The sequence below is a fragment of the Lipotes vexillifer genome, unplaced genomic scaffold (genome assembly GCF_000442215.2).
Source record: "Lipotes vexillifer unplaced genomic scaffold, Lipotes_vexillifer_v1.1 scaffold340, whole genome shotgun sequence".
NCBI lineage: Eukaryota > Metazoa > Chordata > Mammalia > Artiodactyla > Lipotidae > Lipotes > Lipotes vexillifer.
In genome coordinates, this window is record NW_006793646.1 from 372,950 (window position 1) to 390,730 (window position 17,781).

The 17,781-nt window shown below is 36.7% G+C and overlaps 1 protein-coding gene across 1 annotated transcript in view; it reads left to right on the top strand.

The window, feature by feature from the left end:
* GABPA (GA binding protein transcription factor subunit alpha) overlaps positions 1-17,781 on the top strand; it is a 34,727-nt gene that overhangs the window by 2,898 nt on the left and 14,048 nt on the right. The window contains exons 2-5 of the mRNA XM_007466484.1: positions 4,688-4,789; positions 8,274-8,418; positions 11,697-11,781; positions 13,868-14,113. Of these exons, the coding sequence (XP_007466546.1) occupies positions 4,713-4,789; positions 8,274-8,418; positions 11,697-11,781; positions 13,868-14,113 (553 nt within the window). The 5' untranslated portion in view covers positions 4,688-4,712. The remainder of the gene's footprint in view (positions 1-4,687; positions 4,790-8,273; positions 8,419-11,696; positions 11,782-13,867; positions 14,114-17,781) is intronic.

Here is a 17,781-nt window from a genome sequence, read left to right on the forward strand (position 1 = left end):
CAGCATAGAATTGGGGCAAAGGTTGACAGCATCCATGCTTTAGTTGATTGAAGTCACAAGGGTCAGAAAAGGTCAACATTATCATCCCTTAGATTACAGTTGATCTGGTGGTTGAGTGCTAGAGGGGGGTTTAAATTCTGAAAAACAGCTTAAGGAAGTGCTTCAGGCTAATCTTTATCATGGAAACAGAACTGGGAGTCTTTATAACTGATTTATTATCTTTGCTATTGTTACTCCTTAAGAGCATTATTACTGAGACCTGTTCAAGGGTAATCATTGTGGCCAGGCTTAGATTCCCAAATGACTTAGGCCAAAAATGGCTTCTCTTATGTCAAGAAAGCCATGCCTGGTCCTTCTTCTCTGGGTACCGCCTACCCTATCTGCTTACAGTTACTGCTTCTTAGGCTTTCTGTTTTTCCAAAGTTCCTAGAAAATTCACTTGTTTTCTAATCTTTTTTTTAAAGTTGGTTATGGAGATGGGAGTGGATGTCCTTGTAGGCCCTGAAAATACAACATAAATGATCCTTTTAAGTTCTGTCCTGCTATAAACCTTATTTTTCTTTTTTTGTACAGTTTTTATGATTTTTGTGTGTATGTGTGTGTACATTATCTCATTGTTTCTAACGGCTACTATAGTTCCATAGTGTGTACTTCTTTCACATTTTCTTGTATCCGCAGTACTCTCTTACCATGGATATTGGCTTCAGCTTTCAGCTATCTCCAGCAAAGCTGCCCTTAACATCCTATTATCAATCATTGTGAGAATGTCTCTGGAATGCTTATGTAAGGGCAAGATTGCTGGGTCATAGGTATAAGCACTTTATTTGAGCAAGTGCTGCTAGATTTTTCTCCAAAATAGTCCTGTCTATACTCTATCAATAGTCCTGTCTATATTCTATGCCCCCATGTCCCTGCTAACTCTTTTCAGTATTCAACATTCTAATCTTTGCCATATATGCACAGTATAAAGTGAATAATTTGAATGTGAGCATTTATTCATGTCTGTAGCCATTTTGGTTTCTCTTTATGTGAGTTTCATTTTTCTGTGCTTTACTGACTTTTCTAATTTGTCCTGACTTTTGGGGGGGGGGTGTTATCAACTTGCAGGAGTTCACTGTGTATTCCAATTATCAGTCCCTTGTCATGTGTGGATATTGGAAATATCTGTTTCTACTCTGTAGCCTGTCAGTTAAACATAACTCTTAATTTTTATGTAAGGAAATCTATCAGTCTTTTTTTTCCTTATGGTTTATGTTTTTGAAATTTTATTTAAGAAATAAATCCTTTTCTATCATTAGACCACAAAAAAATTCCCACCATTTTCTTCTATTAGCTTCATAGTTTTACCTTTCACATTGAAGCCTTTTAGGCTTCTGGAGTCAGTTATACAGTGTGTAATAGTTGTTATAACATTCACTTATCCAACACATTTTAATAGAGTGCCTACAAAGGGAGAGGCAGTTCAAAGTTCTTTGTGTATATCTGTGAACAAATACCCCTTCCCAGGTGAGCTTGTGTTGTCCTACAAGGATAGTTCCTATTGGGTCACCACCTCCTGTTTTGCTCTAGTGCTCAGGATGAATTCCACAGTTTTACACATAGTATCTGTTAAGAAATAGGCTTTATGGGGAAAGGGAAGACTTACTAGGCCAAGGTCAGCAAGAAAAGAAAACAAAAGCCCTTCATTCTTTCATCATCCCAACCAAAATCTGCTGGGGCCTAGGCATTCTGCTGGATGTGCATGATGTGTATCTATTTCAGTGGAGAGCCCCACCCTCTTATTATGCTTTCTTATTGTAGGGGAGCTGTGAGAGCAACCTTAATAATGTGGGGAAAGTTAGATCATTTTTGTGCTAGGCAGTCTAGATTTGGATGCCAGCGATTTATAGACTAAGTTGTCAGAAAACCAGCTCCCCAGCATTTGGAGATGTTTGGACCTGAGGAGAGTTAACAATCCTTTTTTAAAGTGGGAAAGAAGACTGTGTTAGTTTCGCACAGCTACTGTAACAAATTACTACAAACTTAGTGGCTTGAAAACAATTTATTATCATACATTTCTTGAAGTCAGAAGTCTGAAATGGGTCTTTCTGGGCTAAAATCAGATGTTGGCAGAGTTGCACTTCTTCTGGAGGCTCTAGGGGAGAATCTGTTTCCTTTTTCCAGGTTTTAGAGGCTGCCTGCGTTCCTTGGTTTGTGGCTCCTTTCTTTCATCTTCAAAGCCAGTCATAGCCAGTCAAGTCCTTCTCACTTTGAATCACTCTGGATGTCTTCACATTCCCTCTTTCACTCTTAAGGATCCTTGTGATTTCCTTGGACTCACCTAGATAAGCCAGGATAATCTCTGTATTTTAAGGTCAGTTTATTAGTAAACTTAATTCCCCTTGGCCATGTGATTTAGCATAATCACAGGTTCTGGGTTGTTATTCTGCCTACCACAAAGACCTTGGTCCCTTGAGATGTTGGGACCTGAGGAAGCCCCTCCCACCTCCAGTAGCTAGGGGAAGTCTGTAGGCCAGGCAAACCTGGCCTGGGGTCACTTTTGGACAGTTTTGGTTTTTGCACCCTGGCAATGATCCAACAGAGAAAGAAAGACGATAAATGTAGTAAATTATTAGTATGTTAGAGGATGAGTGCTGTGGACAAGAAGAAAGATGCAAGGACAAGTAAGGAGGCCAGTGTGGGAGAGGGAGTCAGAGCAGTAGTAGAATGGGGATGGGGAGTAGATCACGTAGGACCTTGTTGGCCATTGTGAAGTCTTTAGTTTTTTTTACTGTGACTGGTATCAAAGGAGTGCTGTGATGTAACTTGACTTTTAAAAAGGATCACACTGGCAGTTGTATTAACTGAGAACAGACTGCAGTGGGGCAAGGGCACCAACACAGGGAAACGTGTTAGGAAGAGGCTATTCCAGGTAAGAGATGGTGGAGGCTCTTGTTCTAGTGTATATTTGCAGTATAGAGCATGTTCTTCAGTTGATAGACCTAAAGCATGACATTATGGAGCCACAGGCAGTTTAGCCTCACTAACCTCTGGATAGTTTTCTTATGAGGGTGAACTCAAAATAAGATTGTTCTGTGTAAAGCATTTGAATGTGGTGCCTGATACTCAGTAAATAATGGTTATTATTAATAGGAATGAATATTTGAATTCTTCATTTTGTCAGATCTTTAAAGTGGGAGCATGGACTCCTTTGTAAACATTAAAATACCAAATTTAGAGGACCATTCCTTGCAAGTCAGAGAGTCGAAGGCACTTAGAAGTACTTTTTTAGATGTGGTAGTAAACTTAGAAAACTATTCTGGACTGAGAGTATATATCGAGTCCAGCGACAGATTAACTGACCTACAGTGAGGTCCTAACAGCCTGAAACTTACAGCATTAACACCTTGGAAATGGCCATAAAGAAATACCAATATATGCAGCTATTTTATGCATTACTTAGCATTTTTTAAATTATAATGTTTTAGTATCAGGAGTACAAATGGTACAAAATGGCACATAATGTATCAATGGTACAAAAATCAATGGAAGTTTAATGTAGCAGGTAATAATGTTACACAAGAGAATTAAAAACTGAAGTAATGGTTTGTTTAAAATGTATAAAACCACATCTGAAAAACAATCATAAAAAATTCTAGTGTTGGGACTTCCCTGGTGGCATAGTGGTTAAGAATCCACCTGCCAGTGCAGGGGACACAGGTTCGATCCTCGATCCCTGGTCCAGGAAGATCCCACATGCTGTGGAGCAGCTGAGCCCGTGCGCCACAACTACTGAGCCTGTGCTCTAGAGCCTGCAAGCCACAACTGCTGAGCCCATGTGCCACAACTACTGAAGGCTGTGCGCCTAGAGCCCGTGCTCCACAACAAGAGAAGCCACCGCAATGAGAAGCCCGTGTACCACAACGAAGAGTAGCCCCCAACTAGAGAAAGCCGGCGCTCAGCAACAAAGATCCAACGCAGCCAAAAAAAAAAAAAAAAAAAAAAATTCTAGTGTGTAATCAGGGCAATAATGCACATATCTATAATGATTTTGTTACTTTATTTTGCTGTTTGAGAATATTGCACTGGCATTTATAAGAAATGTAATTTGTAACACAAAGCTGGGATTAACTTTTAATTTATATTATTCTGTCAGTATAATGGTTTGCAATAAACTCTGCTAATAAGGTACAGCTTTTAGCTGAACGATTGTAAATTGTTCATCTCCATGTTGTTTTTTGTTTGGCCACGGCATGCAGCATGAGGGATCTTAGCTCCCTGACCAGGGATGGAACCCATGCCCTCTGCAGTGGAAGCGCAGGGTCCAAACCACTGGACCGCCAGGGAATTTCCATGTTGATTTTTAAGCTGCAGGTTTGAATCTGTAATTAAGACTGAATTGCTGAATATAGTTGACATGCCTTCACTTAATTTTGAAGTAACCTGAATTAATTTATTGACTGAGATTGGGCTGAAAACATCCCAGTAAATCCAAGGGAATGATAATGATGTCATGTCAGGCTAATAAACACCATTTAGACAAAAACTAGTTTATAAATATTACTTGTGGATTTTCTTTTATACGTGAAGATTACTTCCTCCTCTTCTGCTTATCCTCCGCTTTTATTTGAATTGGGTCTTGTCTTCTTGTATACAGTGTCTGCTTATGCAGATAATTTCAGAATGTCTTACATTTTAACTTTTGTAGGGTCAGCTTTTGAAATACTTCAATCATGACGAAAAGAGAAGCAGAGGAGCTGATAGAAATTGAGATTGATGGAACAGAGAAACCAGAGTGCACAGAAGAAAGGTTGGTATTTTTTTAATTTACCACTTTTTATATTATCAACATGCCTAATTAAGAATGAAGCCAAGGGCTTCCCTGGTGGCGCAGTGGTTGAGAGTCTGCCTGCCGCTGCAGGGGACACGAGTTCGTGCCCTGGTCCGGGAAGATCCCACATGAGAGGCCACAACAGCGAGAGGCCCGCGTACCGCAAAAAAAAAAAAAAAAAAAGCCAAGTTCTTTTGGGGGCCTTTTTTTTTTTCCAACTGACCTCAGCATTTTGGGGGATAATGTATTGCCTTTTTCCTCAGACTTACTGGGTTTGTTGCTGGAAGGAAAAGATAGTTTTAAACTGAAGACAGTAATAAGCATAGCTGATAATGATCAAGCAATTGATTGTGAAGGTTTTTCCCCCTCGGGCACTGTTTGATTCCTTTCCTTTCCTTTCCTTGATCCTTTTTCCTTGATTCTTTTTCAGTGCTGATTACTTTTATTTCAGTAAGAGTTTAATCCACAGCCTGAACTAATTCAACAAATAACAGCTGTCTGGAGTACATGAATAAATGAGACTGTAACTTGCCCTTGTAGAGACTACCTTGTATTTGAGGAAACATACATCTGTATGAGCCATCACAGTACTAAGCATATAGAGAAGTGAAAGGTGTTAGTTTTTGGAATAGTAATAGAATATTACTTACTCCATTAAGGAAGGAGGGCAGTGGTAATGAGTTCAGAATCCAAGGAGAGAATATGGGTAAAAAATAGGGATTTGGGAGTCAAGAAGGTTGAGGAGGGTAATGGCTAATAGTCCTACTTTACTCTGTAAAGCAGGAGATAATATGCTGAAAGTAAAAGGACCTAAAGGGTAGTAGAAAACTGACATAGAGTAATGAAGGTTTAGAACAACTATGATGGGAATGGAGAAGATCACTAAAGTTGAGTAGGATGCTGAGTGTTGAGAGTGCAGCTGAGGTTAAAGACCTTAAATTTGTTTAAAATTGTATTTTATTGTGGGAAGTATATTTAACACAAGATCTACCCTCAATAAATTTTTAAGTGTGCAATACAGTATTGTCAACTGTAGGCATAATGTTGTTCAATGGATCTCTACAACTTATTCATCTTGCATAATTGAGATTTCATGTCAGTTAATTAGCAACTCCCCCATTTTTTCTGCGGTTACTTACGCCACCTCTTCTGCTCAGAGGAGACGTTTGGCTCTAGCTCAGAAGACAAACCCCAGTTTAGTGTCCTCCGTCCTGTCCTCTCCCACCATGCCCTGGCGCAGAAACATTTTCCTGACAGAAAAAGTCTAAGATACCTTGACATGACTGCCTGGGAGACCTTAAATTTTTAATGGAGCTTTTCAACATGTTCAATTATGCTATTTTCTCCAACAGAAGAAACAATAGGCTGCATGTCTTTCTTAATTTTCATACATATGCACATATAAATGTTTAGGTTGTGTGTGTATATGTACAAACATACATTTATTTATTTATTTATGTAGCACATTACCCCAGAACTTTGCAGCTTAAAGCACCCAACTGTTATTATCGCACAAAGTTTCTCAGAGTCCGGAACCTGGGGACAGTTTAGCTGGATGGCTTTGGCTCAGGGTACTTTGTGAGCTTGCAGTGAAGCTGTTCGTCTGGGCTACAGTCATCTGAAGAGCTGACTGAGGCTGGCATATCTGTTTCTGAGATCACTCATAAGACTGGTGACAGGACCGTTCGCTTCCTCACCACATGGGCTTCTTTCCGTGCAGGGCTGCTCATGACATGGCGGCTGGCTTTCCCTAAAGTAGATGGTCTGAGAGAGAGCCTTCGCCACAGTGTATTATTTTTAAATAACCTAATCTAAGAAGCAGTACATATATCACTCTTAGTCCTTAGTCCTTTGGTCACACAGTCCAACCTTGGTACAATTCGGGAGGGAACTATGAAAAGATGTGAATATTAGGAGGTAAGAATCATTTGGGCTATCTTGGAGACTGACATGCATATATTTATTTTTATATATACATACATACAAATGGTCCACAAAGTCTGAAGTTTTTACTGTTTGAACCCTTACAGAAAACCTTTGCTGATGTCTCATGTAAGATATTGGTAGTTACTGTGGTTGATAGTTACTGTTGACCTGGGGAGTAGCTATGTAAAGGGAGCAGTTATAGCTAGCTGTCTAGTTGTAGCAGATTGCTATGCAGAAATTTAGGTCCAGTGATGTGAGATCATCCGCACTTTCTCAAGGGAAATTGGTAATCAGATTTTTTATATGGATCTCCCAAGGTTTAAATGGTGGCAACAGAATATTAAAAAATGTTTTAAATGTTGAGCTCATGTAAAATAGGTCTTTAAAAGTCTGTGTTAAAGTGACATTTTAAAGATTATTGTTATGAAACAAAGAAAAATATAGCCCATTCTGCTATAACTGAAGAATTAGTAAAAATACTCACTTAGCCAAAAGACCCAATTACTTTACCTTAACAAATAGTAATAATAAGAATATGTTTACTATTATTTTAAAATAATCTTGGTTTTTTTCAGTCATGACTGTTCTCTTTTATAAATTTTAAAAGTTTTAAGAATTTAGGCTGAATACATTTAGTGAATATCATGTGTATATTGCATTATACTTGGAATTTATGTGAAAATGGAACTTGACAAATTTTAAATACATACTGTTTTTAACAACTGCAAATGAGATTTAAACCATATATAAATTAAACATGTCATGAAACTTGATTGAATTCTAGGTTTATCAATTCAGCAAATACTAACTGGTGCCTATTTTCTGTTTGGCCTCAAATAAGGATTCACAAAAGATATGTAGAATTATGTACCAGAGATTTTACCCTCAAGGAACTTTGTAGAATTCAAAGTATGAAATAATAATGCAAAAGAGCCCTTAGAGAGTTTTAAAGGAAAATTATAATTTTTTAAGGTGGATCTAGACTGATTATAACCAATAGTTTTCAGATTAGATTAAATGGAAAATATTTTTGATAACTTATATTTTCATGTCTTATAATTTACATTATTAAATTGTATTAATCTTGGGAAGAGAAATTGACTAGTAGAGATGGCATACAAGTTTTGAAGAGGCTTTATATATTCCTTTCTGAGCCTAAAATTCTTCAAAATAACTTGGAAATATAATATAAATGCAAATGTTTCTCCTTAAATATTGTATATGCAATATTTGTATGTGTATACACACATGCATACATATGTGTGTATATAATAAGGTGTATTTGAAAAGGTGCCTTAAATTTCAAGCTAGCATTTCTCTGTGCGATGTGATTCAGTATTAAGCTTGGCAACACTAGCTGGTGATGAGCCTACCACTGTGAAAGGTGTCTGTGCAGAAAGGAGTTTCAAAGGCCAGAAATGTGTTTTGGTGTTGAATTTTGTTTTCACCATATCATTGCATTAATATCCAGGGTAAGAATGTAATTGTTAACCATTATATTCTTTAACACTGGATCCTTTAACATTATATTCTTTAGCATTGTTGAACAAACCTACACTCCAGCTGAATGTGTAAGCCAGGCCATAGACATCAATGAGCCAATAGGCAATTTAAAGAAACTACTAGAACCAAGACTGCAGTGTTCTTTGGATGCTCATGAAATTTGCCTGCAAGATATCCAGGTATTATTTTTTTCTTTTTTGAGATTCGTATTTCAGCATTTATGTCTGCGTTAGAAATGTTTTGTTGTTGTTGTTGGCCTTTTCTCTCTAGCTGTAACCTTTTTCTCCATTTGACCTATATTATTATAAAATGTAAGCATTTAGAAGTAAAAAGAATTCGTTCAGAAAAATGTCCTCCACTTAAAATTATTTTTAAAAGATTAATAAATCAAACATTCTTTTTTTTACTTTGACAAATATAAAATGAGAAGTTTAAATACATTTTAATCAGAGCTTAAAACGTAGAGTAGTGAGAAACACATTGACCTTGGAAGCTGAAGAAGTGTGTCCTCACACCCTGTTTCTAACTTTTAACTTCTTTGTGCATCAGTCTCCTCATCTTTTAGAGATAATTTGACCAAATGATTTTACATTCCCTTCCATCTTTATTTGCTCCAGCAGTAAATTTTGGATAAGGATTTAAATACCAGTGTATATGTATATTTCTTGGAAATTACTGCAATAGGATTTTACCTGTGGTAGTATTATAATAACGCACTGTGATTGCAACATATTTATAGTCATGTTTTATGGTATTCTTTCAAGAAAAGGAGTATTTTTACAATGTGTATCAAAGGTAGTTGCCTAGATAGGATTGCTCAAATAGTTTCTCCAGACCTTCCTTGAACATATGAATAAGTACTAGAGGTGTATTCTGTTTTTTAAGACTATTTTATACTAATGTATATTATGTCATCTTTTGGATTGTTGGGTTTGTTTTCTTCTTTACTCCTACCCTCCCTGCCTTATAATATAGCTATTCCATATATTATAGAACTTTTGCCTTAGATTTTTAAAAATTCAAATCATCATATGTCTAATTTTAGATCAGATTTTGATGTAGAATAAGTTGAAATTTTAATGAAATTTGTGAATTTTAGTTGCCCTTTTAACCATACTTTTTTTTTCAGCAAGTCTAATAAATGTTGGGGGAGGAGGGAAGTTGTTCTTCTAAAGAGAACATAGGTGGCTCTAATATTATAATTTTAGGATTTAAGGTTTCACTTCTCTCAACAGTGAGAATTTGGTAAATTAACATAATCTTTTTGGAAGGTAACTTGGCATTTAGTGTCTGTTAATGTTGAATGTGAAATATCTAGCAGTTTCTCCTCAAGGAATTGTTCTTAAAGAAATGCTTACCTCAGTGAGCAAAGGTGTATATTGCATGGTTGTGCAGAAACTGAAAATATCTCAAATGATCCAAAAATAGGGAATTAGATAAATTCTATAGATTGGAATTCAAGGCAGCCATTAAAAAATGGTGAACTAGAGCTATATGGGCAGTTTAGATTGAATGAAAAAATACTTGCAAAACATTTCTAAATTATCTCATTCTTCACATCAGTGTTTGAAGTCAGGATATTCTTAATCACATTTTGCAGATGTAGCAACTGAGATTTAAAGAAAGTAAATAATTTGCCCAATGCATAGCTACAAAGGGATGCATTGGAATGTGAACCCAGGCCTGTGTGACTCTAAAACTCTTCACTTGTTTGAGGCTGACTTTTTAATAAAGTTTTTATTGAATAATTCATTATCACTGGACTTGACCTGTTTTTTTCTCATATGTAAAATTAAGGAGACAAAGAGGGAAGAGATATGGGAACATATATATATGTATAACTGACTCACTCTGTTATAAAGCAGAAACTAACACACCATTGTAAAGCAATTATACCCCAATAAAGATGTTAAAAAAATAATAAAATAAATAAAATAAAATTAAGGGACTCAATCTGGACTCAATCTCTTACTTGTTTTTTAGCTCTGATATTTGTTGCTGCTCTTATAATACCTGACCTAACCAAAACGAAAGTAACACCTGCAAAGTACCCAGCCTATCATAGAATCTCAATATATATTGGTAGAATAAATGGAAATATGCATAATTTATAGTATCATAGAATTCAGAGCTGGCCTTGCATCTAGGACATTTTGGATTTCTTCCTGTCCCCCTCCCCCTTCTCCTCCTCAAAAAGGATCTGAGGATAGTAACTTCTGTTCTCCATGTCAATTAATGCAAATATACAGTTGGAGTCAGAACGCTTGCTGCTTGTGGTAATGCTTTTGTATTTTCAGATGAGTGCTGACTTCAGAGCTGATGAACAACAGTTGAGTTGCACTTCTCTAAGGAATATGACCTGAGATCAAATTTCATGCTTGAGTTTTGTCCTTGTGCCAGCTCTTAACTGAACTAGCTAGAGTGTCCAGTACCTGAGAGCCCTCTTCAGAGTTACACAGGCTTTAGCTTCTAGTAGATAATACCAATGTCTACTGGAGAGGGGAGAAATCTTGCTATGAGGAGAATTTTTAACAAAATGTCAGGCAGAGACTATTGTCTTAAGGAGTGAAGCTGCCACGTTTGACCTGTCCGAGTGTAGGGTTACAAAGTTTGTCTTGTCTCTGTTTAAGTTAGATGCATAGTCACTTAAGATTTTAGGCTTTATGTGTATGATGTTTTTAATATTAGAAAATATGTTTGTACCATGACTACAGTATTGGCTGAATTCTTGGGAATGAGAGTGGGAGGAACTTTGTACCTCCAGCTGTATGATATGCAGACACAGATATACACATTATTCAAAATAATTACAACAGAAGCCTGTTTTTAAATGGGTGACAAAATGTCTAGAAGTCAATTACTTTTTGCCATTTGTGTGAAATGTATTCAAAAGCACTGATACTGAAAGATACTGAAAGGATACACAATTATGATTAAAGATATTCATAGCTAGGTCAAGTAGTAAGGATATAAGTCCTTTAACTTCATTAACTTTATGATCAGAAATTTAGAGTTAACCCTGATCTTAAATGTGTAGCATTGGTTACAAGGGAGATATGGCAAGAATTACGTAAATAAATTTATATAAATTGTCCCCACTAATAAAACACCCTTGCTTATTCATGGCAGATAAACAGCATTATCTTCTACTTTAAATACTTTTACAGAAAAAATAATTGCCTTTGGCATTATTTAAAATTCTAAACTAGACTCCAGAGCTAGAGAAAACCACCACTTACAATAAATCCTGTCGTTTGTGTTGTCCTTAATTGCTACCACAGTGGTTAAGTTATTTTCAGTTTTGGCAAAGAATTAAATGATAGGACAACTTGAATAATTAAACGTGTTCTGTAACTTAATTAGTATGCCTCAGTAATTAAGTCCTGTTTGGCACATCCATTTATATTAAACAAGATGACCGAGCTAAAATAATCTTAATCATTTTATCCATGTTTAGCTGGATCCAGAACGAAGTTTATTTGACCAAGGAGTAAAGACAGACGGAACTGTACAGCTTAGTGTACAGGTAATTTCTTACCAAGGTAAGTTACTTTTAATGTTGTTACTTAAAAGTTTAGATCATGTTTTTCTAATATGAGAACTCAATTTTATAAGTTTTAGATGGTTGTCTAAGTTAGTTAATGTGATGTTATAGCCAAATATTCATGCTTTTGATTTAATTGTTTTATCTGTCAGGATGAAGCAGATAGTATAACACATTCTACCTACTTTAGTCAGGAAAGGGTATATTACAGGGTTGTAAATAACAGGATCACAGGGAGGGCTGAAAGAACAGGTTCTAGTTGACTTTCTAAGAATGCCTCAGCCACTCTGTAGAACTGGACTGCCAAGGAAGCTGCTGCTCTGCCGGGATCTGGAAAATGCCAAATCTGAAAGCCACAACTATAGCTGTCGACTTGGAACCATGCTGCCTTTTCAGTGATTCACATTAGCCAAAAAATGGATGCCGTGTTCTTGCTTGTCCCCTCTTAACTCATCTCCAAATAGAACTCTCATGGCAGTGATTCTAGAACCTAAATCACATCTGCAGCCGTAGCTGCAAGGACATGTATAGTCTCTGCAGTTTAGCACAGAGAGAGGAATTTGCAAAGGATGTGATGTGACCCAGTCAGCCATATCCATCACAGTATTTTACTAATCTGTGTAAATACACGTTAGAAAATTAGGAAACCATTTTTGGTGGGTTGAATTTTAGTTTTTTCAAATGTGGCTTTTTGGGATTTCTAACCAGAGTTTTAGACTAATTTTCATCTCTGAACATATTGTATTGCTTACAATTATGTTTCACAAACCAAAGTTTTCTTCACATTATGAAAATGGTAATTACGTACTTATGATCCTTAATTTCCCCAGGATTTACTATTGCTGGGAATAGGAAAGAAAATCAATCTTTGTTTTTTATCTTTAAAAGTTTAGTGACCTCTCAGTATAGGTGTGTTTTAAGAAGTGTTGACTTGATGCAGTTTGAATGGAGGATTAGGGGATAATTTTTAGGAAAAATCTTCTTCAAAAATTATAATTTTTTTCCTCATGTGTATTTGAAAGAACTGACTTCTGTTTACACCACCTGATGAGTGATAGCTGTATATTTTCTTGTAATAATGATTTTCCTGATTGAACTTCAGAATATTGAAATTGAGTTTTGTTTTTTCTTTCAAATACACTTTGATTAAATTTTTGATATAGATTGTAACAATCAGTGAGCAAACAGTAGCTGTTAAGTAGTATGATAGTTTTTTAGAGCTGTTATTTTAACATAAGTATCTGAGATTATTTCATAAAGGGCTAGTTTATTCTATTTTGAATATCTTAAGTATTTGGGTTTTTCATCCTTCAGTTGAAAATGAAAATCAGAATTTAATGATGTGAATTTAATGTAACAAACTTAGTGTCTATTCATTTTTAATGCATGTACTTTGTCTTCTAAAAAGAAAAGGAGTCAGTAAATAATTTTAATTTTTTCAACTTCTCAGGATAAGTAGCTACTCATTTATACTCTCCATAGTGTAGTTTTAATTTTCTATTCCATAGTGGTACTTTTTTTCCTAATGTTTGTAGGTGGGGTGTGTGTGTGCTTGCATGCATGCATGTGTGTATATATGCATGGTGGTGGTGGTATTCTTAAATTATTTTAGACTTAGAGAAGAGTTGCAAGTGTAGTAAAAGAATTCCTGGATATCCTTCACCCAGATTCCCCAAATGTTAACTTTTACTATGTTTGCTTTATTCTCTCTCTCCCTCATCCCCACATTATTTTTTTGACCTGGTTAAGAATGAGATATAGACATTATTCCTTCCTATCTCTAAATACGTTAGTGTGTTTTCCGAAAACAAGAAATTCTTTTGCATGACCACAGTTTAGTTATCAAAATGAGGAAATTAATATTGGTACAGTACTGTTATCTAATCTATCATAGTTCTGTTGAATTGTTGTTTTTATCATTTAATAGAAATCTGTTTAAATTCTCTAGACATAATGCTAAAAATATTTAAAATGGAGCCTTGCTCTACCATTTGAGAACATATAAACTAAACTAAATTTTTATTTGTTAGAGACTTTCGTGTTTTCACTTAGATATACTTGTTTTCTTTTTCATCACTGATAAGGAATTGAACCAAAGCTGAACATCCTGGAAATTGTTAAACCTGCGGAAACAGTTGAAGTAGTTATTGATCCAGATGCCCACCATGCCGAAGCAGAAGCACATCTTGTTGAGGAAGCTCAAGTGATAACTCTTGATGGCACAAAACACATTACAACCATTTCAGATGAAACCTCAGAACAAGTGACGAGATGGGCTGCTGCTCTGGAAGGTTATAGGAAAGAGCAAGAACGTCTTGGGATACCCTATGGTAATAAAATACATAATAATTATGTTAGATAGAATAATAAGAATTAAGCTTGACACATGAAAGACATAATAATTATGTTAGGTAGAATAATAAGAAGTAAGCTTGACATGAAAGACAGTAGGGTGAGTAGATTATCTATCTTAAATGTAGAAATTTTAGGAAATATATTGATTTTCTTTGGTTTTGTTTTTGGTTTTTTTGGACTGTAACATATGATGGTGCTGGGAATACAAAGATACAAAGAAAAAAATCTGCCCTTAGGGCATTCACAATGTAGTTGAAGAGAGAGAAGATAAATGAAAAAAGATAATTGCTATAAACGTAACATGTTTTTAAGCTGTCAATAACTGGTATAAAGAAACATAAGAAACATACTATTAGAATCTCAAAAGGATCATAGTGGTCTGGGGGAAAATTGGGAAAGAATTTATTATAGACAAGGAAACCGCTAGACATTGCCGACAGGAAATGTTTGTGCAAAGCTGAGAAGTGTGAGTAGTGAGAAGATGCATTGGGTAAGGAGTTATTCTGTAAGCATTGTAGAACTGTTTTGCGGTACGCGGGCCTCTCACTGTCGTGGCCTCCCCCGTTGCGGAGCACAGGCTCCGGACGCGCATGCTCAGCGGCCATGGCTCACGGGCCCAGTCGGTCTGCAGCATGTGGGATCTTCCCAGCCTGGGGCACGAACCCATGTCCGCTGCATCGGCAGGCGGACTCTCAACCACTGTGCCACCAGGGAAGCCCTGTAGAACTGCTTTTGATTGATGGAAGTGACAGTTGAAAATGAATGTGGCAGTGGTATATGGCATGTTGGAGCAGGTAGTTTGGGTGTGACTAGGTGATAATATTTAGGTTAGCCTAGACCAGGTGATTTCTGTGGGAGCAGAAAGGAGGAGATGAGTCAAAATAGTGATGGGACTGAGCAACTGATTGATGGATTGTGTGAGGGTAGAGAGGGGAGATTCAAGTATTGATCTAACTTCTCAAGCTTGGGTGACTAGGCAATAATAATATAAGAATTGGTTACATCTTTATTACATATTTCCTGAGCTAGGCACCATGTTAAATTCTGGGCTTTCAGTAGTGCACAGGAAAGATAGTCCATGCCTTCTAAACCTTAGTGGGGAAGGTAAGAAAGTCTGGTATTGGAAAGATTTTTCAAGGGAAAGTGTTGATTGTACTTGATTTTCAAGTAATAGTACAAATTCAACTGGAGGTCACCAGAAAGTAGTTTCAGGTGCACAAAATTTGGCCTGGAGATAAAGATGTTATCTGGGACTCAGTCACATTGAATTTGTTAAAGTCATTACAAGTAGATGCAGTCTCTGACGAAGAGAGATAAAATGGAAGAGAACATAATGCTGGACCTTGTCAACATTTAGGGTTGAGGAACAGGAAGTGGGGGAGACATGGAAAGCTTAACGGATAGAAGGAAAATAAGAACTGTATATAGTGCTGATGAAATTGGGGAAGAGTTTTAGATGGTCACAAGTCTCGACACTGCTGAGAAAGTCAAAGAATGCTGACTGAGTAATATCTACTACATTTGGTCATTAGAGGCTCATTGGTAGATTTAGATAAAAGCAGCTGCTGAGTTGGAGCAACAAAGGTGAATTATAAGAACTAAATAAACATTGTAGAAATGGAGAAAATTGAGTATTAATTTGGGGAGGGCAGGTGGGAAGAATGCTGGGGTAATAAATAAATAATATTGAATGTTCAAGAGTTGGTGGTGACCTGAGTGTATTTGTAGATAAATGGTGTGGAACTAGTGGGAGAAGGAAAGATTAAAGAAGCAAGGATAGGAGTTATTCATAACAAGATAAAAGAGTCCAGTTTGAAGGATGAGACCTAAGCCATTCCTCAAAGAATAAGAAAGCTGTTAAGACCAAGTCTAGTGGCAGTGTGGATCTTCTCATTTGCTGTCAATTTCGGGTTTTCTGTATAGCATCTCAGTCTGGCCCTGTGCTGCCCAGTGCCGTGGTCACCAGTCCCATGTGAGCGCTTGAAATATGCCTGGTCTGAATTGAGATATGCTGTAAGAGTAAAACACCCAGTACAAAAGGAAAAGAATGTAAAATCTTATAAATTTTTTACCTAGATTACATGTTGAAATGAAAACATTTGGATGTATTAAGTGAAATTATTATCAAAACGAATTTCATCTGTTTCTTTACCTGTTTAATGTAGCCATTAGAAAATTTTAAAGTTACATAGTGGCCTGCATTATGTTGGACAGTGCTGATCTAGACAATTTCTGCCTTCAGTACTGGGGAGTTTTCCTTCATTATTATTTTGATAATAATCTTCTGTGTTTCTCTGTTCTTTTTCTAGAGCTCCTATCGAATCTCCTGGGTTGATCCTCTACATCTTTTTTCTTCCTTATTTTTCATCTTCATATCTGTACTACTTTCTGCCAAATTTTCTTGTCTTTTTTTAAAAAATTATATATTGTTTTTTTATTTATTTATGGCTGTGTTGGGTCTTTGTTGCTGAGTGCGGGCTTTTCTCTAGTTGCGGCAAGTGGGGGCCACTCTTCGTTGTGGTGCGCGGGCTTCTCATTGCAGTGGCTTCTCTTGTGGGCGGAGCACAGGCTCTAGGCGCGTGGGCTTCAATTAGTTGTGGCACACAAGCTCAGTAGTTGTGGCTCGCAGGCTCAGTAATTGTGGTGCACGGGCTTAGTTGCTCCGCGGCATGTGGGGTCTTCCCGGACCAGGGCTCGAACCTGTGTCCCCTGCATTGGCAGGAGGATTCTTAACCACTGAGCCACCAAGGAAGTCCCTTTCTTGTGTTTATATTGCAACCTGATTTTTATTTTCAATTTACAAGGGCTATTTATTTTGGTTGTTACCTTTCCATAGCATTCTGATCCTATATTACAGATATCATGTTTTCTCTCCTCTCTATGTTGATTACAGTGAAGTGGGGGGTTATTATTATTTTGTTGTTGTTTGCAGTTTGTTATTGCATTATTTCTGCTTCCTCTGGGTTCTGTTTTTCTGTTTATTTTTGGTCATCTAGTGGTTTCCTTTTCGTCTCTCAAATATCTGATTATTTTTGACCATCTGTTCATATTTAAGAGTGAATAACTTTAAAGCTAATTAGTTTGAAGTCTGGAAGGAGTTTGTTGACTATGCTGGTAAAATGGGGTGTTGGTCATTTTATTAAAAGATTTTCAAGTGTCAGCATGTATAGATCTTTTTCCTGGGTCTCCCAACTTCTCTGGAAAATTGGCTAAACACCTGTCAGGAGTAGAAGGTTGGGGTGAGGATTTAGGGTTGATGTGTCTGTGTGAATGTTGCATTCTGGAAGTGGAAAGGGAAGTGGAGTGGGTGGAGAGGGTCTCATTCTTTGGTTTGTAGACTGGTCTAAAGTGTTCCTGGTGCCTACGTGGTGGGGAGATGCTTCCATTTCTGTCGTTTCCCACTCATGTTCCTGTGAGTTTACATCTTTCAGAAGTTTCTTTAGTATCATTTTACTAAGGACTTAGAGAAAAGAGGCAGGGAGAACATGCATGGCAATTAGTTATGTTAAACTAGAAGACCTGATATTATTTAAGAAAACAAGGCAGACTATTTCCCCCCCCCCCTTTTTTTTTTTTTTTTTTTTTTTTTTTTTTTTTTTCCTTGCGTTATGCGGGCCTCTCACTGTTGTGGCCTCTCCCATTT